The sequence below is a fragment of the Sinocyclocheilus anshuiensis genome, unplaced genomic scaffold (assembly GCF_001515605.1).
Source record: "Sinocyclocheilus anshuiensis isolate Anshui unplaced genomic scaffold, SAMN03320099.WGS_v1.1 scaffold3005, whole genome shotgun sequence".
Classification (NCBI taxonomy): Eukaryota; Metazoa; Chordata; class Actinopteri; order Cypriniformes; family Cyprinidae; genus Sinocyclocheilus; species Sinocyclocheilus anshuiensis.
The window spans coordinates 127219-147129 of record NW_015540835.1 but is presented as its reverse complement, the minus strand read 5'-3'; the positions used below and the strand labels follow the sequence as shown (position 1 = coordinate 147129).

The 19911-nt window shown below is 32.5% G+C and overlaps 1 protein-coding gene across 1 annotated transcript in view; it reads left to right on the top strand.

Moving 5' to 3' along the window:
* The window catches only part of LOC107687381 (contactin-associated protein-like 4), a 119633-nt gene that overhangs the window by 96750 nt on the left and 2972 nt on the right, over positions 1–19911 (top strand). Inside the window, exons 20-25 of the mRNA XM_016484676.1 lie at positions 2837–3076; positions 5324–5548; positions 9034–9167; positions 11178–11265; positions 15886–16104; positions 17338–17409. Coding sequence (XP_016340162.1) covers positions 2837–3076; positions 5324–5548; positions 9034–9167; positions 11178–11265; positions 15886–16104; positions 17338–17409 — 978 coding nt within the window. The remainder of the gene's footprint in view (positions 1–2836; positions 3077–5323; positions 5549–9033; positions 9168–11177; positions 11266–15885; positions 16105–17337; positions 17410–19911) is intronic.

Below are 19911 nucleotides of genomic sequence, written 5' to 3'. Positions count from 1 at the left end.
TAACATTTTTATTTTTTTTTTTTTTTAATTATTTATATACTGTTACAGTATCTATTAATATTTAAAAATATAGCTGTCAAATATTTAACATTTTTATATTTCTATTTTAGTTTATATTAGTGTTATTTATATACTATTAAAGTATTTATTATTATTAAAATATATTATCGCTTTATTATTTCTATTTTTACGTTTCCATTTCAGTGTTATTTTAGTATTCTTTATATACTATTATAGTATTTATGAATATTTTAAATTTACTTTTATTTTTACATTTTCAGTTTGTTTTATTATAAGTTTTAGTGATTTTGTCATTTTTATTAGTGTTTGTTTTTTTAAATATTTATTTCAGCTTTACTTTTAGTGATTTTAGTACTTTAAATTATTTGACTTCATTTCTAAGTAATACTTCTAAAGGGGGGAGATCTTCATTTTCTTTATGCAAAATGTATGTTTTAATCTTTTGATCTTTGGGGTGAAATATGAGACCAGTTCTGGACATCTTTCGTGTTCGTGTGACTCTGAAGGGCTGAAACAGTCTGATGCTGTGACTCTCAATGCCAGTGCTTTCTGTGAAGCTGAAGATGTGTTGACCTTGACCGAGCAGCTGGCAAATTTGAAAGGTGTCTCTGTGTTGGAGGAATTCAGTACCAATGAATTGAAGTTTTCCAGTAAGTGTTAGGAAAGTAGTGTCATTATAGTTCAATCTTTACAGCTCCATTCTGCAGCAATTGGATTCGCAGGTTCCCATGACTGTTGAGATACGGCCGCCTGCTCATGAAGAACTCTATTTCAGCCAGTTTATAATGCAGGTCTGAGGTCTTCTGGGTAAAATAGATCAGTCATTCGACTCCAGGAGACGCTCTCAGTATCGCGGATATTCTGTTCAGCTCATAACATGAGAAAGAAAGCCATTTTTATCAAGTTATCAGCTTTGATAGGCTGCTGCAGACTCGAATGAGGCTCAACGGTCGCTCCTTCTCCGCTCAAGAGCCTTCAGTTATGATTCATCTCAAATATTTATTTAGTCATTTATCAGACGCTTTTATCCAAAGCGACTAATTCAATATATATATTTCATTTCCATTTAGTTTGTTGAAGTATTAAAATAACTCAAATTAAATAAAACTAAAACTTAATAAAAGACCTATACAGACATAATAAATTCAGACATCATTTAACTAAAATTAAAATAAATAACAAATACAAATAATACAAATCAAACGACAGTAGTTTATCAGTAATCCTAAAAAATAACACTGCCAAACTTACATGCTAAAAAACAACAACTTACTTACACATTGTAAGAAATGGTTATAAAAACTGAAACAGAAGCGAAACAAGTAATAGGAAAGAGGAGAAATAAAAAGCGATACTTATTAAACATCACTCTCGTTCTATTGGAGAAATACAAATAAACACGTATTGAGTTCATATTGAAGCTCATATCATGAAGATCTCTGACTTTGGTATCTGAGCACAGTTGTTTTGTTTTTTGTTGTTGTTTCCAACTTTTTTCAGCTATTGATTTTTTTCATTAGTTTAAGTTAACAACTTGCATTTTGATTTTATTTGAATTACTTTAATAGTTTTAGTTCTAATTAACAATACGAATATCAACACACTTCTGTTTTAAATTATGTAATTTTTTATATTTTTCATATTATTTTATTGAATATAATAGTTTTAATTTAATAGTATTTCCTTTAGTTAACTACAACACTTTTTGTTTTAAATGATTATTATTATTATTATTATTATTTGCTTATTTTAGGATCATTTATTTATTTATGTATTTTTTGCGTTTTTTTATTATTTTGATTAATTTAATGGCTTCAGATTTAGTTAACAATAACAACATTGTTCTATTTAAAATTATTAATATATTTTTTGCATATTTTAGGACCACTAAGATTTTTTTTGTTTTATATTATTATATAAATATTAACAATAACAAAATTGTTCTATTTTAATTTATTAATATATTTTTGTTGCATTTTTTTATTTTGATATTATTTTAATTAATTTATTTATTTTAGTTTAATAGTTTTAATTTTCTATTTTTAATTATTTCTATTTTTGCATATTTTAGCATCAAGTTTTTTTTTTGCATATTAATGACACAATTGCAATCACAAACTATAAGTGAATTATAAGTGTATTATAGTATTTTTTTTACTTTATTACAGTATTGAAAATAATTCTTAATAGTTTGAGACATTAAGATCTCATATAAGTACTTTAGATGAAGATTTAAACACAACTTTCCATTTGCTCTGATTTATGTCCAAGTAAGAAATATTATAGAAATGTAATAGTGATTTGTGTTTCGTGTAGATTGGTAACACGCTTGTCTTTGCCTCCTATAACTCCTGTTTTAACAGCATTTCCAACTTTTGCTTAAACATGGCACAGCTGGCATAGTGAGGTGTTCGCTCAAACGAATTAGCACTAAACCGCTGAGTACTAATATTTGGAGAGCGCATTATTTCTGTATTTATAGCTCATCGTCTGCAGGAAGAGATTGCAAAAAAACACAATATTCTTCCCCAAGCAATGACCATATAAAGGACAAAACGCTGTGAAAGACTGATAGCATCAGTGGAAGAAAAAGGGTCAGCGATCGTTTGTTTTTGAACGGAGGCTCGGGTTCGCTGAACAAAACTGCCTGCTGCAACTCAAACCCTTGATAGCATGCAAGAAGATTATGCTGTCTGCGTGATAAAAGCCGTCTTTTCCTGTAACTTTGCTGTCATTTAATGGCTTTTTCTCAGAGCCTTGACAGCTGTATGCTTTCAGATTCACACCTGAGAGTAAACTCTGCTTGCGTCTTCAGGAGGAACGGCTTCCAGACAGAAGGGCTTCCTGGGCTGCATTCGCTCGCTGAAGCTGAACGGGAAGACTCTGGATCTGGAGGAGCGGGCGGAGATCACGCCCGAAGTGACGCCCGGGTGTCCTGGACACTGCAGCAGCTACGGCGGCCTGTGCCAGAATCACGGCAGCTGTGTGGAGGATCACAGCGGCTTCACCTGCGACTGCAGCCTCTCGGCCTTCACCGGCACCTTCTGCCATAAAGGTACTGAATCTCAGGAGGTTCAAGGTGGTTTTTACTCCAATAGTAGGGCTGGGCAATGCATTGATATCAGGATTTATCAAAGAATTAACATAAATCAACTTTCTAATTTCCGCACGCTGTAGCCTGTATCCTTTCATATCAAAGCACGAAATAAACTACGTGCATGCTATGCTGTGGTCAGTTAAGTCATGAAGTTACCAAAAAGGCGATTAAAGCCGCCTTAAAAGTGTGCATGCATGTAATATATTTTATATGAGTCACATTTAAGAACATATGTCTGAAATGGTTTTCAAAACTGGCCTCGAGCAGCCCAGCACTGTCTCGCTCATCTAACACACCCGATGTAACTCGTCAGCTCATTAATAGAGACTTTCAGACCTGAAGTGGGTCAGAAAAGGTCAAAACAGTTGAGAGAAAATATGATACGTGTCAGATCCGCGTCATGTTCAGCAGCGGCAGCTCTTAAAGAAATAGCAGCCAAAACAACCTAATAACCAGCTGCTGTGATGTCTATTAATCAAAGGACAAAGAAAAAAAGAGGAAAACATAACTTTTAATTTAGAATTTAGTGTTTGATCATTTAAATTTCTGTATATTTCTGCTGAAGGGCACAGGTAAATATGACATTTATTATAATGAGTTTATGTGAAGATTGTTTTAAGTTCACTTAAATTAGAAGTTATTTTTTAAAGTCTAATAAATGTTAAAATTGATAGTTCTCAATTATACTGTAATGTTGAATGGCTATAGTCAATGGTTAAATATGAGGGGGGGGGGCAATTTTATAGAGAAATCAGTATTGGCATCATTGATACTGGCCTTTATGTTGTTTGTACATTAATTTGAAGATTGAATGTGAAATTATTACAATATAAAAGTATATTTAAAAATGTTAATGTTAGGTGGGATTAATCACGGTTAATCGTGATTAATTTCAGAAAAATGTGTGATTAATTAGTAAAAAAAAATGTATCGATTGACAGCACTAATTTTAACAAAGCAAATGTGGTTTGTTGTTGTTGTTGTTGTTTTTTTGCCCTGACAGTAGGTCTGGGCAACAAAACAACATCGATATTTATTAAAATAAATAAATAAATAAATGTACAATAAACTATAATAAACTTCATCTCCAGACTTTATGAGCATTTCATTTAATAAAAGCTATCATAAAATACACTGAAACTGAAATATTCACACAGATATTTTACTCAAATAAAATAATAATAATAATAATAATGACATTTTGCTAACTAATGCTTTCTATTTTCTCTTTTATTTTCATGTTATTTTGGTATATTTTATATACTATTATAGTATTTATTAATATTTTGAATTAGCTTATTTTTATATTTTCAGTTTTCGTTTTACTTTACCTTTACCTTTACATTTTAGTAATTTTGTTATGTGCTTTAGTCATTTTATTAGTTTCTTTTTATATATATTTACTTTTATTTGTTATTTCTTTCAGTAATTCTAGTACTTTAACTTATTTCAGTTAGTTTTCAAGGCACCAGTTCTAATTTTCACTTTTTACGTTTAAGTTTTTCATCAAGTTTTATTTTATTTTATTTTATTTCAGTTACCAAAAATGACTTTTAACAGTTCTCCAGGGCTGCACTTCATGAGCATTTTACTGTTTCATTTATTTGCTAATTTCATTTATTAATTTATTTAAAGCAATCGTAAAATATACTGACACTCAAAAGTCTTTGCAACAAACCACCAAAATAAAAGTTTGGTTTAACTTGATGAAATTATTACGGAAATATATTACTATTGTATAGTACTTTATCTTGACAAAAAAATTGTTAAGTATAAAATGTTAAAAATGTTTTGTTGTAAATGAATTACTACATTTTCATTTGATTACATTTCAAAAGATTGATTACATTTTTTAAGTTTTATGAATTCACTTCATTAGGCACCATTTTTTGGTGATAAATTGGTATTAAATCATTCAAATATAACTGTATTGAAACACAGAATCCATAAAAAATTAATTGGATTTCATGGGGCCATAATTAAAAATCTTATTTTGTGATGTAACAAACATGTAAAATATATTTATTTCCCCTATTAATGGTACATATTGATATAAAACTATACAGAAAAAAATATTTGATTATATTTTTGTCCATATTGCCCAGCCCTACCTGTAAGACAACATGACACAATGATCTTACACCATCTTATGATAGTTATGTATATCCATAATCCTAATCCCAGTGCGTTAAATCTCTCTTTTAGACGTTTCTGCCTTCTTCAAACCCGGAACATCAGTCATGTACACGTTCAAAGAGCCGTACGAGCTGAACAGGAACGTCAGCGCTCAGTCGTCCTCCATCTACTCTGATTTAACGCTGAGAGGAGAGAACGTTTCGCTGAGCTTCAGGACGAGCCAAGCGCCGGCGCTGCTGCTTTACATCAGCTCATACTACAGAGAGTTCCTCGCCGTCCTGCTCGACAGAAACGGTCTGAAACGCTCTGATTCTCCTCTCTAAGCACATTCACGTGGATTAGCTTGAGTCTGGGGAATCTCTCAACACACCAGCCACACTAAATTACTTCCTATATTGTGTGAAATCCTGCAAGAGTGAGGGAAAGCCGTGAAAGAAACGGCCGGTGGGGGACTTATTCCCTCGTGAGACTGCCACGCGTTCATGAGCGCGAGTAAACATGCATCTGTGATCTCACGCACCAGAAAAGCTGCATTCAAGCTCTGCATGCCAGATTCTCAGATGCTCTCTTAATTTAAAAAGTTACTCGACTTTCATCCAGAAAACACCAGCCTGACATCAGAGGCACATCATTTAGGCTTTCCTGTGCTATAAATCTGCCACGGCAAGGGAAATTATATTTTAGTCAAACTGCGCGTTTGCAGAATTAAATGTGATGAGAAACAGGCTGAGAGCCATGAAATAATGCAATAAACATTCAAGACCTCTTTCTATTGCGTCATCTTCACAAATCATACAGTGTAGGATGATTAAAAGACTCTTTTGAGACAGTTCTTTTAGTGAATCATGGCAAATTTGATCTTTATCAAACATGATGCAATAAAACCTTTTTTTTTCCATTTGCCACAAAATAATGCGAAGACAGTAAAAATACAAGACATGTTTCTATTGCATCTTTGCAAAACATAGAGTAACCAGTTGACACTTTTGAGCGGATTCTTTTAATGAATCGTGCAAAAAGACTCATGAAGTTTGATTTGAATCACTGTATCCTGACCAAACGTGATGCAGTAAAACCTTTTTCTCGTGTCAAAATTATATTTTACTTGAAAAGAAAAATGGATAAAAATGACACAACTGCATAACAAAATTATTAAAACTTAAACTAAAATTAAAATGAAATTACAAAAAAAAAGCTAATTCAAAATATGAATATATATTGATATAGTAATACTAAAATAGTTGTGAGTTTTCAGAATTAAACGTGATGATGGGATAAACAAGCTGCGAGCCACGAAGTGTCCCGGAATTGCGTATTCGTTGCAAATCATACAATGTAGTTTGATTAATAGATTCTTTTGAGACAGTTCTTTTAGTGAATCATTCAAAAAGATTCATGAAGTGTGATTTGAATCACTGTCGTAAACAAGCATGATGCAAGAAAACATTTTTTTCATGTAACAATTATATTTCAGCCACAAAATAATGCAAAGACAGAAATAATACAAAACGTCTTTCTATTGCATCTTTGCAAAACATACAGTATGACAAGTTTATTCATTTGAGCCAATTCTTTTAATGAATCATGTAAAAATGCTCATGAAGTTTGATTTGAATCGCTAACCAAGCACGTAAATCTGCATTTTCGTCCCAATGTTTTGTTTTAATCGTGTTCAGAAAAATATTAATTGTTGCTGGAAATGTATTGCATCATGTCAGGTTAGAACCAGAGTTTTTAACCGTTAACTAAAACTAAATCTAAACTAGTAAAAATAGTTTTCTATAGTTGAAATAGAGCTGTTATGAACTAAAATATCTATAATAGATGAAAAATGTAAAGTTAAAAAAATTTAAACGAAAATTTGAAATATTATCTTGGTGACTAACTGAAAATAAAACTAAAACAAATAAATTAAAGCTAAATAGAAATATTTAAAAGAAAGAAAATAGCAAACATATCAATTACAAAAACTTAAAACTAAAATTTTAAATAAAAAAAGTCAAAGATAATTCAAAATATTTATATATATATAGATATCAATATAACAAAGAGTGAAAAATTTAAGGGGGTCTGAATACTTTCCGTACCCACTGTATATATATAATACTAAAATAAGTTAGAACACAGCGTAGTGAATTACTTGAGCTTGTTGGAATGGATGCTTATATAAAATTGTGTAGATTTAGTTTTAATAAATACTATTTTAATTACAAAACATCAAAGTATGTTACCCAAAATAGTCTTGTTTTATTTGGCATGCTGTTAGGGCCAATTATTGTGGCGTCCCGCGCCGCCGCAGCAGCAGCAGAATTCAGTAAACTGTGGATCTGGCTCATCACGGCACACACAGAGAGCAAGCAGCAGACAGCTTGTGGCGTTAATACCTGCTAGTGCAATTATGCAGAAAGTCCATAACAGCCTCCAGAACCCCGCCGGCTGCTTTGACAGCTTCCTGTTCCTGTTGCATGCCATTTTTATTTATTTCTCAGTGTCCATATGCATTAATTAACAGGACAGTTCACCCAAAAATTGCAAGCAAAAGACAGCTGATCCATTAGCACAGAAACAAGCACGCTAACAGCCGTATAGCAACATGCCACGTTTAATATTTGTCACATGCAAAACCCACTCACACTGCCGTTCAAAAATTTGGGATCAGTAAGATTTGTAATGTTTTTTAAAGAAGTCTCTTCTGCTCATGAAGCCTGCATTTATTTGATCCAAATATTGTGAAATATTATCGTGATTTAAAATAACAGGTTTCTATTTGAATATACTTTAAAATATAATTTATTTCTGTGATGCGCAGCTGAATTTTCAGCATGATTACTCCAGTCTTCAGTGTCACATGATCTTCAGAAATCAGGGTTGGAAACAGTTTTGCTGCTTTTTTTTTTTTTTTGGAACCTGTGATACTTTTTTTTTAATTGTTTGATGAATAAAAGTAAAAAATAACAGCTTTAATACAAAATAGAAATCTTTTGGAACTATAAATATTTTTATAAGTTCAAAATTTTGGGGTCAGTACTTTTTTTTCTTCTTTTTTTGGAAGAAAATTATATTTTTATTCATCAAGGATGTGTTAAATTGATAAAAATGTGATAGTAAAAACATATTGTTAGAATAGATTTCTATTTTGGATAAATGCTGTTCTTTTGAACTTTTTTATTCATCATAGAATCATGAAAAATGTATCACAGGTTTCAAAAAATATTAAGCAGCAAAAATGTTTCCAACACTGATAACAAATCAGCATATTAGAATGATTTCTGAAGATCATGTGACACTGAAGACTGCAGTAATGATGCTGAAAATACAGCTGCGCATCACAGAAATAAATTACATTTTAAAATATATTCAAACAGAAAACAGTTATTTTAAATTGTAATAATATTTCACAATATTACTGTTTTTTCTGTATTTTTAATCAAATAAATGCAATCTTGATGAGCAGAAGAGACTTCTTTAAAAAACAAAAAATCTTACTGATCCAAAACGTTTGAATGGCAGTGTATGATTACATGTTTAAAAACTAGATTTGTAAAGAACTATTAAGTTCACCTGAGGTGATATGCATGATTAATTCCACGCATTAGTTTTTTAATTTATTTCCGCATCTGTTTTGTTTCATAGAGGATAAAATTTTAATCCTCTTAAGAAGAAGCTTTGTAGTTGCAAAACACATTGGCTTCTGTCGCATGCTGATGTTTACTGCGGTTAAACAGTGACTTTTTACCATATAAAGCCTGTTGAGAAATCCAATGCTCTTTGTTCTAAAGGACATTTGGACGTCAGGTACAAACTGCAGCACAACAGAGACGCGGAGGTTTTCCGAGCCAGCGGCAGGAATCTGGCCAACGGGCTTCTCCACCGCGTGAGCGTCCAGAGACTGACAGAGACGCTCAGTATTCAGGTACTTCGACGCCGCTCAAAGTCCACCTCTCTTATTCTGCATCAAAGCAGGACTGAAGGGACTTTCTGGCTATTCTCAACATACAGCATCTGTGACATGCTGTTGATTTCCATGGGAAATATGTTTGCAAAAATACACTGTTTGTTTGTTTGTTTGTTTGTTTGTAGTTACTTAAAATAAAATTTTATATATATATATATATATATATATATATATATTATTTTATTTTATTTCAAGTAACTAAAATGTTTTTGTTTTTTTATGGTTTTAGTTTTAGTTAACTATAATAACACTGCTTGAGTCTAATGGGAAAAAAACTTCCAAAATACACATTTAACTGTTTATTTTATTGCACTTTATCGAACTGCTTCTGTTTCGTTTAAAAGACATATTTTTAAGGGCCGTTTTCTTTTGCAAAAATACACTGTTTGTTTGTTTGTTTGTTTGTTTGTTTGTTTGTTTGTTTGTTTGTTTGTTTGTTTGTTTGTTTGTTTGTTTGTTTGTTTGTTTGTTTGTTTGTTTGTTTGTTTGTTTGTTTGTTTGTTTGTTTGTTTGTTTGTTTGTTTGTTTGTTTGTTTGTTTGTTTGTTTGTTTGTTTGTTTTTTAGGCTATTTTGCTTCCATAATTGTCAGATTTCAGATCAGTGTTATTTTAGCATCTTTGAGATACTATTATATTTTTTGTACTATTATAGTACAAAATTATACTATTATAATTTTGACATACTATTATAGTTTCTGTTAATATTTTGAAATAGATTTTATTTTGATATTTTCTGCTTTCATGTTCATTTTAGTTAAAGTTTTAGCAATTTTGTTGTGTGTTTTTGTAACTTTTATACATTTTTGTTGTTTTTAAATAAGTATATAGTTTTTATCATTTATATATTTTTGAGTTATTTTAGTGTGTCAAGTTAAACTAGATTAAAATGTTGCTTTTTTTATGGTTTTAGTTTTAGTTAACTATAATAACACTGCTTGAGTCTAATGGGAAAAAAACTTCCAAAATACACATTTAACTGTTTATTTTATTGCACTTTATCGAACTGCTTCTGTTTCGTTTAAAAGACATATTTTTAAGGGCCGTTTTCTCTTAGTTTGATGAGTTTGTTTCTCCACTTCATTAGTACTTACTGTGCATACACCATTTACAGTTTTATTCTTATTTATACATTCTGAAGGTTTTTATAGAGGGGTTTGGTCATATATCATTCACACTGATTTATAGAACATTGTAATCCTAAAAACATGGTGAAAATGTGTGTTTCTTTCTGGCTGTTTAAAGTGTTTTCTGATTTATAGAGTGATAAAAAGTAAAATCTCTGTCAAATCTTTCACTTTAATATGTCAACTAAATGAAACACGAATTTTGAATTAGATAATGCATCATTTGCATATTTAACATTTCAGAAAATTTGTAATACAAAACAATTGTCTTAAATGATTAATCACCTGGGGAAAGTATGCTGATATCTATTAGTTAGTTAATATGTTACCCTATTAACTTGTAGTGTCTTGCCTTAAACGGCTGTAGCAAAGAAGTCGATAAATAAGTTGATAATATCCCAGAATATTCCTTTAAACCCTTTAAAAAGCTGCAAAATGCATCAAACTATTAAACAGAACATCCTTGACAAGCTATGCATATATTCATGAATTTGAAATGAAGTTTTTGATCACATGGAGACTTTGATTTTGAGTGTCCAGGTGAAATCGATTGGTCTGATGCGTGACATGCGCTGGTCAATAACGGTCAGTCAGCTGGTCAGCGCCGCTCTGTCATTGACTATTTTGCAATAAGCACACTCTGAATGCAAAGATGCTGCCGGACCGAAGCGCTTCCTCTGGTGTTGAACCAGCTAGCGGCTGCAGTTTGACAGCGTGCAGTGACATGTTTTATAATTACTTTGAAGATCAGTTTTAATTAAAACGCTTGCGGATGAATATGCCCTTATGAACAAACATGATGCTGTCATAAAATTGTAACTGTGCCTTGTTGTGTTTTTTGTAGGTCGATCAGCATGCAAAGGAATATTTCAATCTAACATCGGACACTGAGTTCAAGGCCATCAAATCGATAGTCTTGGGAAAAGTGAGCGGTGAGTCAAATCACTGTAAACTGTCAGACGGAGATTTCCACAGATTAAATATTTGAATTTGAACTTCTAATTTTGAAATGTCCACAACGATTCAAAATGAATTTAATTGACTGCTCATATGGCAATGATTTTTGAAGCAGAATTTCAAAAGTTTAAACTAAATGATTTTTATAAAACATTTTGTTCAGGATGAGTTTTGAACTGCATGCATTAAAAGAAGTCTATTATTAGGAGGTTCGTTTTTGTTTGTTTCGTTTTGTTTTGCATTGTGACTTTTTTCATGACAATTAAGCATAAAACTGCATGCATTAAAAGCTGCCTTTTATTAGGATGTTTGTTAGTTTATGTATTTATTTTGCATTGTGACATTTTTTCATGACAATTAATCACAATTTGCCACTAAATTCTCATTATTTGTATATATATATATATATATATATATATAAATTTCCATAAAGTACAGTTGTAAGTAAATAGCATTGTAATATTTCTTATAATGCCTTTATTTTTTTCTGATTTTAATTAAAATTTTTGTTCAGGATGAGTTTTTGAACTGCATGAACAAAAGTTGTAGTGGTCCTAAAAATAGACTTAATTATATTTTTTTTAAGTTTAAGCTAAATGTTTTCATAATAAATGAGCAAAAACCAAAAGTCTTACATATGTGCTATTTGACAAGCAGTAATAATCTATTCTGAACATCACCAGAGTGTTTTTGTATTAAGGAGGAAATGTCTCTGAATCACAATCGAGTTCTGACCTCAGCGACATGCAGATGGTCAGTTAAGTGGCCATTATTATATTCATTTTAGAGGTTTTCTAAGCATCACGGATGCTGAAATGTCTGGAGGAAGCGGAAGCATCAGGAGCTTGTTTGTGCAGTCGGGTGAACTCTTCAATCTGAGTGAACAGAGTACGCGTTGTCCTATTTACTTCAGATAAGACTAATATTGACTTTACATGTTATTATTGTCATCTGGGGGGACGGCAAATGGGTCAGTTTAATTTTTTATGTCTATAAATAAGATCTGCAGCAGCTTTCTAGTCATAAAACCCGAATAGATGAATAAAACATTGAGTTAATAAATAATACAGCAGAAGTTTGAAAATACAAAGCTTGCAGGGGGAATCTCAGGAAGACGTTTTGTATTAAAAAAGTATTATTAGGATGATTTTTGTTTGTTTGTCTTTGCATTGTGACTTTTTTCATTAAAATGAAGCACAATATGCAACTAGCATTGTAGTTTTTGTTATACTGCCTTTATTTTTTCTGATTTTAATAAAACATTTTGTTCAGGATGAGTTTTGAACTGCATGCATTAAAAAAGCCTTTTATTAGGAGGTTTGTTTGTTTATGTGTTTATTTTGCATTGTGACATTTTTTTCATGACAATTAATCACATATATTCATAATATTTTTATTATATAAATATTTTTTTATTTTGTATATATATATATATATATATATTATTATTATTATTTTATTTTTTTTCCCCATAAAGTACAGTTGTAAGTAAATAGCATTGTAATATTTGTTATAATGCCTTTATTTTTTCAGATTTTAATTATATTTTTTGTTCAGGATGAGTTTTTGAACTGCATGACAAAAATTCATAATGGTCCTAAAAATAGACTTTTTTTTGCACAAATATAACATTGACTTTTGGAAATTATATTTTTGTAAGATTTACTGGCAGGGTTTACAGATATTAAGAAAATGAGGAGCTTTACGATTGCACATGATCAGTGAGCTCTGTTTTATTCTGTATCTCCCCCAGCAGTCATTTCTATAGTTACCCAAATATCCTCATGAGCCAAATTAGGCTGGTTCATTCTCTTCGTAATGATGTACAGGTCAAGTTTGGCGGTGTTTTATGGAGGGAAACATTCTCGCGGGGCAGCGTGTGCATCCATATGACCTTTCATATGAACATGTGACATGAAACACATTTGCTGTAACTCTTCAGATAGTGTGTCACTGAAAGCGGCCTGTGTGTCATTTCCAGCAAACACTATCGATCACGGCCAGAAATCGACTTGTAATGAATACTAAATCAAATGTGAAACCTGCATCGAGCTCCTGAAGATTAATATTACACCAGTTCTGAGCTGAAATGACTGCAAGCAGATGCTCAGAATCAAGCTGGAGAATAAGATCATCAGGTGCATGTCAAAATAGAGACACACCAAATACTGAGACCATTCATGCTCATTTTTCCATTTAACCTTGTAAAACTTGACATATGAAATAATAATTGAACCTGTAGACAAAATCTTTGAAAAAGTTTGCATATGCTTTTTTTGTTGAGTATCATATTTGATCCATCGAGCTTTTATGGCTCATAGTCAAGAGAGAATATTGAGAAAAGAACAGCTCAATTTTATTCAGTCTCAAACTGAGCAAAAATATGCAATTTGCCTTAGATGCTGATATTTATATGCTTGTAATGTAAATCAATGAGATCTTTATAACAGTAGAGCAGATATTCACATAAAATGCTCTAAATATCAGTCGTCGCTCTTTATCTCCAGTAATGTGTCTCAGTAAGATGAGATTGAAATGATCCAAACGTATAATGCAGTGATTGAGAGCTGAAGAAATAAAGGCTCCTCAGAAGATGTGAGATGTTCTGGAGGCTTGTGAAGATCATTCCTCCGCTGAGGAACAGTGAAAGTAAAGCTTCTGGAAACAAACGCTCCTCAAAAGATCCTGAGGATCAGATTTGAGACTCTAAAACATGAATGATGGAGAATCAAGTAAAGCTGAGCTGCTTCAGTCCAGTAAGTGTTCATCTGGAGATATCACTGCAGTTATTCTGACGCTTACTTGATCAAAATCAGTCAAGATTTGACAGCAGAAAGACACGCGAAGCTCCAGCTACTGTTACACTACAAGAGCTTTGACTGAGTAAACTCTAAACTATCAATCAGACGACAGAAGCATGGAGGAGATTGAGTGTGAAACAGGTTTAACAGCAAAGTTTTGATCATGTTGATCATTTGGAAGCCTAAAATTTGCATATCAAATACCACACAGTAGCTTTATAGGGTGAATTGTTCACTCAAACTGCAATGCTGATAATATAAAATGTAAAGTAAAGAGCAGACCTAAAATCTTGATGTTGAATAAAAAAGCTTCATGCGCTTGTTATCTGTCGACTACGTTGTGTTTTTTCTTTCCATGGGCCATCGAGCCGCCTGTGGCTCAGTGTCTGAATAAAAGCACTTTCATCAGGCTCGATGTGTTCAGTTCACTGCCGTTGCAGCGTGCAGTTTTCACTCGAGATGTTTGGTACAAAACCTGGATCGCATGGTTTTGTGTTCAGTCGCCGCTGTCCATGTACGTTTGAAGTGAGACTCGCATCTCGTTACAGAGGCTGTGATGAATGTTACCTGAGCTTAATGGAGTTCTCATGTTATGTGTCGGTAAATCTTGTTTCAGATGTTTCTCCTGAATTCTCTGAAATGAGTCAGTAGTTGACATACAGTCTGTAAAATGAATGTGGAAGCAGCTCAGATCATTTGGTCTTGGGAGAATTTGATGAGAAATGTTTGAGTTCATAACGAGATCTCTGACTTTTGATTGCAGATCTCTTCTGAAACTCAAGAGGAGACGTTTGTGAGTCTTTTTCTCAGGCGAAACATCTCAGAAGCAGGAAACTCAACCAAACATTTTCATTAGATCTCCATTTAATTGCTATCCTGGAGAAACCAATGAGATATTTTTGAGATCTATCACTTTATATTGCAGATTATAGTACCTTAGTAGGCCAGTTTGAGACAGTAGCTGTTTCCATCACCCGGTTTTTATGCGCATTTTGAAGTATTGCATCAGAAACGAGTGATGGGAAACGCCAAATTTAGACATTTTCATGCTCGCTTGAGGTAGTTTTTGACTTGTGCGAAAAAGAGTTAATGCGAATAATGGGAGATGGAAAACCATTTGCTGAATAAATTCCTCCATGAGCATCAAAAAAGTCATGTGACTTTGAGCAATGGGATGGCATAACTTGACTAACTGGCGGACTGATCTCTTTTCACGGCATCTGAAATGTTGTTATGGTCATTCTGAAATGCCTGAGCAAAGTCTGCGTCCTACTTTTCTTAGTGATATTTAGTGCCAATTTATCAGGAAGTGACAAGTTTGCTCTCTTTGACTTGTTGGATGGAAACGGTGCTTATTCGCAAATGTTTTATGTGATATTTCAGGTTTTTTTGCACACAAGTTAAATTCGCAACTTTGGATGGAAACAGCTATTGAGGTCTCTTCTGAAACTCAAGAGAAGACATGTGAGATCATTGAGTTTGTTTGTTTTTTTTCTCAGGAGAAAGATCTGAGAGGCAGGATACTTCAGAAAATCCATTAGATCTCCATTTAATTGCTATCCTGGAGAAACCATTAAGATAGTTTTAAGATGTATGACTTAATATTGTAGACTTTGCGATCTTGGTAAATCTGAGTTCAGCTGGAGATACTGAGATCTCATTGAAAACTCTAGAGGAGACATATGTGAGATTACATTTGTCTTTTTCGTAGGAGAAACATCTGAGAAGCAGGAGACTAAAACATTTCCATTAGATCTCCACTGAATACTCAAATGCACCTGTTCTTGTTTGCAGAGTCAGGTGAAGTGGATCCAGAGATCGCTCGTCTGAACGCCCTGGGCTTCACCGGCTGTTTGTCTGTGGTCCAGTTTAACTCCATCTCTCCGCTGAAGGCGGCTCTGCTGTATCCAGACACCAGTCCTGTCATAGTCACCGGACCGCTGAGCGAATCCAGCTGTGGCTCATCTTTACCCACCAACCCATATGCCGCTGAGACCACTCATTCACTCACAGGTACACCATCAACACTGACGCCCACTTCCTTCAATAATTTAGTTATAGACAGTCAAAATCCCATTCATTTTCTCCATAGGTGAATTGATTGTAAACAACTTTACAGACCTACTGTGAGCTCCGGGTTGTTAATCAATGTTCAATCAATGTTAATCAATAATACAGTGGGTACTGAAAAGAATCAGCCCTCTTTAAAGTAATCACAGTTTGTTGCTTTACAGCCTGAAATGAAGACGGACACAGTTTTTGTTTTTGCAGCTTATAACATCCAAGTGAAGGATAAAACACCAACATGTCAGAAAAATTTTTAACATAAAATAAACATAAATAAATTGTTTCTATGTAATTAATGAGCATTCATTAATTCAATAGTTTTATATTTCTCCATGATTTTTATTTTAAGTCATTTGCAATGCTTCACAGGATTGTAGTTCTTTCCCGCATTAAAGCCCTAAAGTTCAGTCTTGTATCTTTGTCTTTTCACCAAATTTAACTTTTTTTGATCCAAATCAAAGTTTGTAATGCTGTGATTCTCCTCATAGCTGGTTGGTTTGGTTCAAACACTTTTTAAAGATCTCTATGGGGAAAATTAATGGAAAAATACTTCCAAAACCAAAGATGTTGAAACACGTACATAGAACGATAGATAGATAGATAGATAGATAGATAGATAGATAGATAGATAGATAGATAGATAGAACAGTTATAGGCATCTGTATCTTCTTCAGGCTTTGTTTTCCAAACTTCTCTCTAGTTTGTTGAGTTTTTCTGGCCAGATTCCTGCTGAAAGTCGAATCTCAGCAAACTTTCGTTCGCCGGCTCACTGAATACATCCGCAGTGCTAATTAAATTAGAGCAATAATGATGGTAATGGCTGATCACTGTATTAATCTGCGTGCGAAAGACCTTCATTTGCATAATCATTTCTCGATTGCCTCTGCGTTTGTGCTGCATCGCTCCTTCATCGAGCAGCTCTGGCGTATTCAATGAGCCGCGACCTTCGAGCGATAAATGCTTCGTAATGCTGTGATTCTCCTCATAGCTGGTTGGTTTGGTTCAAACACTTTTTAAAGATCTCTATGGGGAAAATGAATGGAAAAATACTTCCAAAACCAAAGATGTTGAAAAAGTGTACGGCACTGACTCACTCTTTTGGTTTATTGGTCAAACCAATTAATTGTCTGATATTTTCTGTCTGTCTGTCTGTCTGTCTGTCTCTCTTCTCTGCTGTAGATCATGTGGGTTCAGTAAATACGGGTGAGCCAATAGTCAATGCTATCAACAGTGACTCGGCTTTGATCGGAGGTAAATAGTGTTGTAGAGCATGAAATATATACTCCATTCCTCATGTGTTCTCATTTCATTCATTATTATTTCGCTGCTTTTGGCTGATTTTTACTTGGTCTTGCTCTAGGAATGCCTTAAATTAACAATTTGCCCAAATCATCATTTACTCGTTCCCAGACGTTTAGACTTTATGTACTTTGTGGAAGACAAAAGGAAATGTTTACCACCTTTTTCCATTCACTAAGACTGTTAAGCTCCAAAAATGCAGAATTCTCCTCATAGCTGGTTGGTTTGGTTCAAACACTTTTTAAAGATCTCTATGGGGAAAATTAATGGAAAAATATTTCCAAAACCAAAGATGTTGAAAAAGTGGACGGCACTGACTCACTCTTTTGGTTTATTGGTCAAACCAATTAATTGTCTGATATTTGGCCTTTTTGAGGTCAAAATGGACTGATAATCCTTGTATCCGAACCTAAATCTACCAAGAGGCTTTGCCAATGGTTTAACTAGTTCTGTTTTAGTGAATTTAGAGTAAATATCGACTCAACTTATAGTTTAAACTGTGAAGTACACGAACGCAAGCACTTTAACGCAAACCCAGTTTTATGTGTCAGACTGAAATTCATAACTTTGCACATAAGTATATGTGGAGACTCCTAAATGATTGTGAATATGAGATATTATGTTTTAGATTGTCACCGCAAAAAATTATTTTCTTGTTTTTCATTACAAATATCTAGATACATTTGCGTGAGAAGCAAAAGGACTTAAGATGTCATTATTTGTGAAAAAATGTATCAAAATTAAGTGAGGGTTTTTTTTTTCTTAAAATTAAAAGAAATATCTGCCAATGGGGCAAGAAAAATAATCTTGTTTTCCATTTGCATTAACAGTATTTTTCTGACTCCACTGGCAGATATTTTTCTTGTTTTAAGCAAAAAAAACTTATTGATAATTTTTCAGAAAACAAGACTTAATATCTCAAATCATTTTGCTTCTCAATTAAATGTATCTTCAAGAATGTTTAGATATTTGTACTTGAAAACAAGACAAAAAACTAAGTAAGAAAATCACTTTTTTGCTCTATTTTAAGATTTTTTTCTCATTTGTGGTATTTGTGAAATTTGCAGTAAAAAAAATGTCAGCATTTTAAGTTTTAGAAAATGGAACTTGGAAAATGGAATATATATATATATATATTTCATAAACTGATATAATGTCAAAATACCAATCTACTGAGGGATTAAAATCTGTTTTATACCTTTGTAATATACTGACAACTACCATAAAAACACGTGGTAAAGATGCTCAAATACAAAAAATACCCATACAACACTAAAATAATGCAATAAACATTCTTAACTAGTTCTGTTTTAGTGAATTTAGAGTAAATATCGACTCAACTTATAGTTTAAACTGTGAAGTACACGAACGCAAGCACTTTAACGCAAACCCAGTTTTATGTGTCAGACTGAAATTCATAACTTTGCACATAAGTATATGTGGAGACTCCTAAATGATTGTGAATATGAGATATTATGTTTTAGATTGTCACCGCAAAAAATTATTTTCTTGTTTTTCATTACAAATATCTAGATACATTTGCGTGAGAAGCAAAAGGACTTAAGATGTCATTATTTGTGAAAAAATGTATCAAAATTAAGTGAGGGGTTTTTTTTCTTAAAATGAAAAGAAATATCTGCCAATGGGGCAAGAAAAATAATCTTGTTTTCCATTTGAATTAACAGTATTTTTCTGACTCCATTGGCAGATATTTTTCTTGTTTTAAGCAAAAAAAACTTTTGATAATTTTTCAGAAAACAAGACTTAATATCTCAAATCATTTTGCTTCTCAATTAAATGTATCTTCAAGAATGTTTAGATATTTGTACTTGAAAACAAGACAAAAAACTAAGTAAGAAAATCACTTTTTTGCTCTATTTTAAGATTTTTTTCTCATTTAATTTGGTCTGTTTAGTACTGCTGTTTTGTTGTAATTGAGTGTTTTAATGACAGTTGTCTTTAGGAACCTGTAATAATTGTGAAAGTTTAATAAAACAATCAATAAAACATTAAATTTACCATTAACATACAATCTTCTACTCTCCAATTTTGTCTTCCAGCTACTTTCATAGCAGCATAACACTTACAAAACAAAAATGTATAGGATATATCATATGAAATAGTGCTTATATTTTTAAATTAACTGCAATATATGCACGGGCCATGAATGGCTATAAATTGATTCATATAAAAAAATATCTAGTAATGAAGACAAAAACGGCATTACATCACTTTATTGAAAGAATTAATTTGTGTCTTGCTAATGCATGAGTTTACATAAAGGTGAACATTTATAACTTAATGGATAGGTGGATGGATGGATGGATAGATAGATAGATAGACGGCTAGATAGATAGATAGATAGATAGATAGATAGATGGATAGATGGATGGATGGATAGATAGATAGATAGATAGATAGATAGATAGATAGATAGATAGATAGATAGATAGA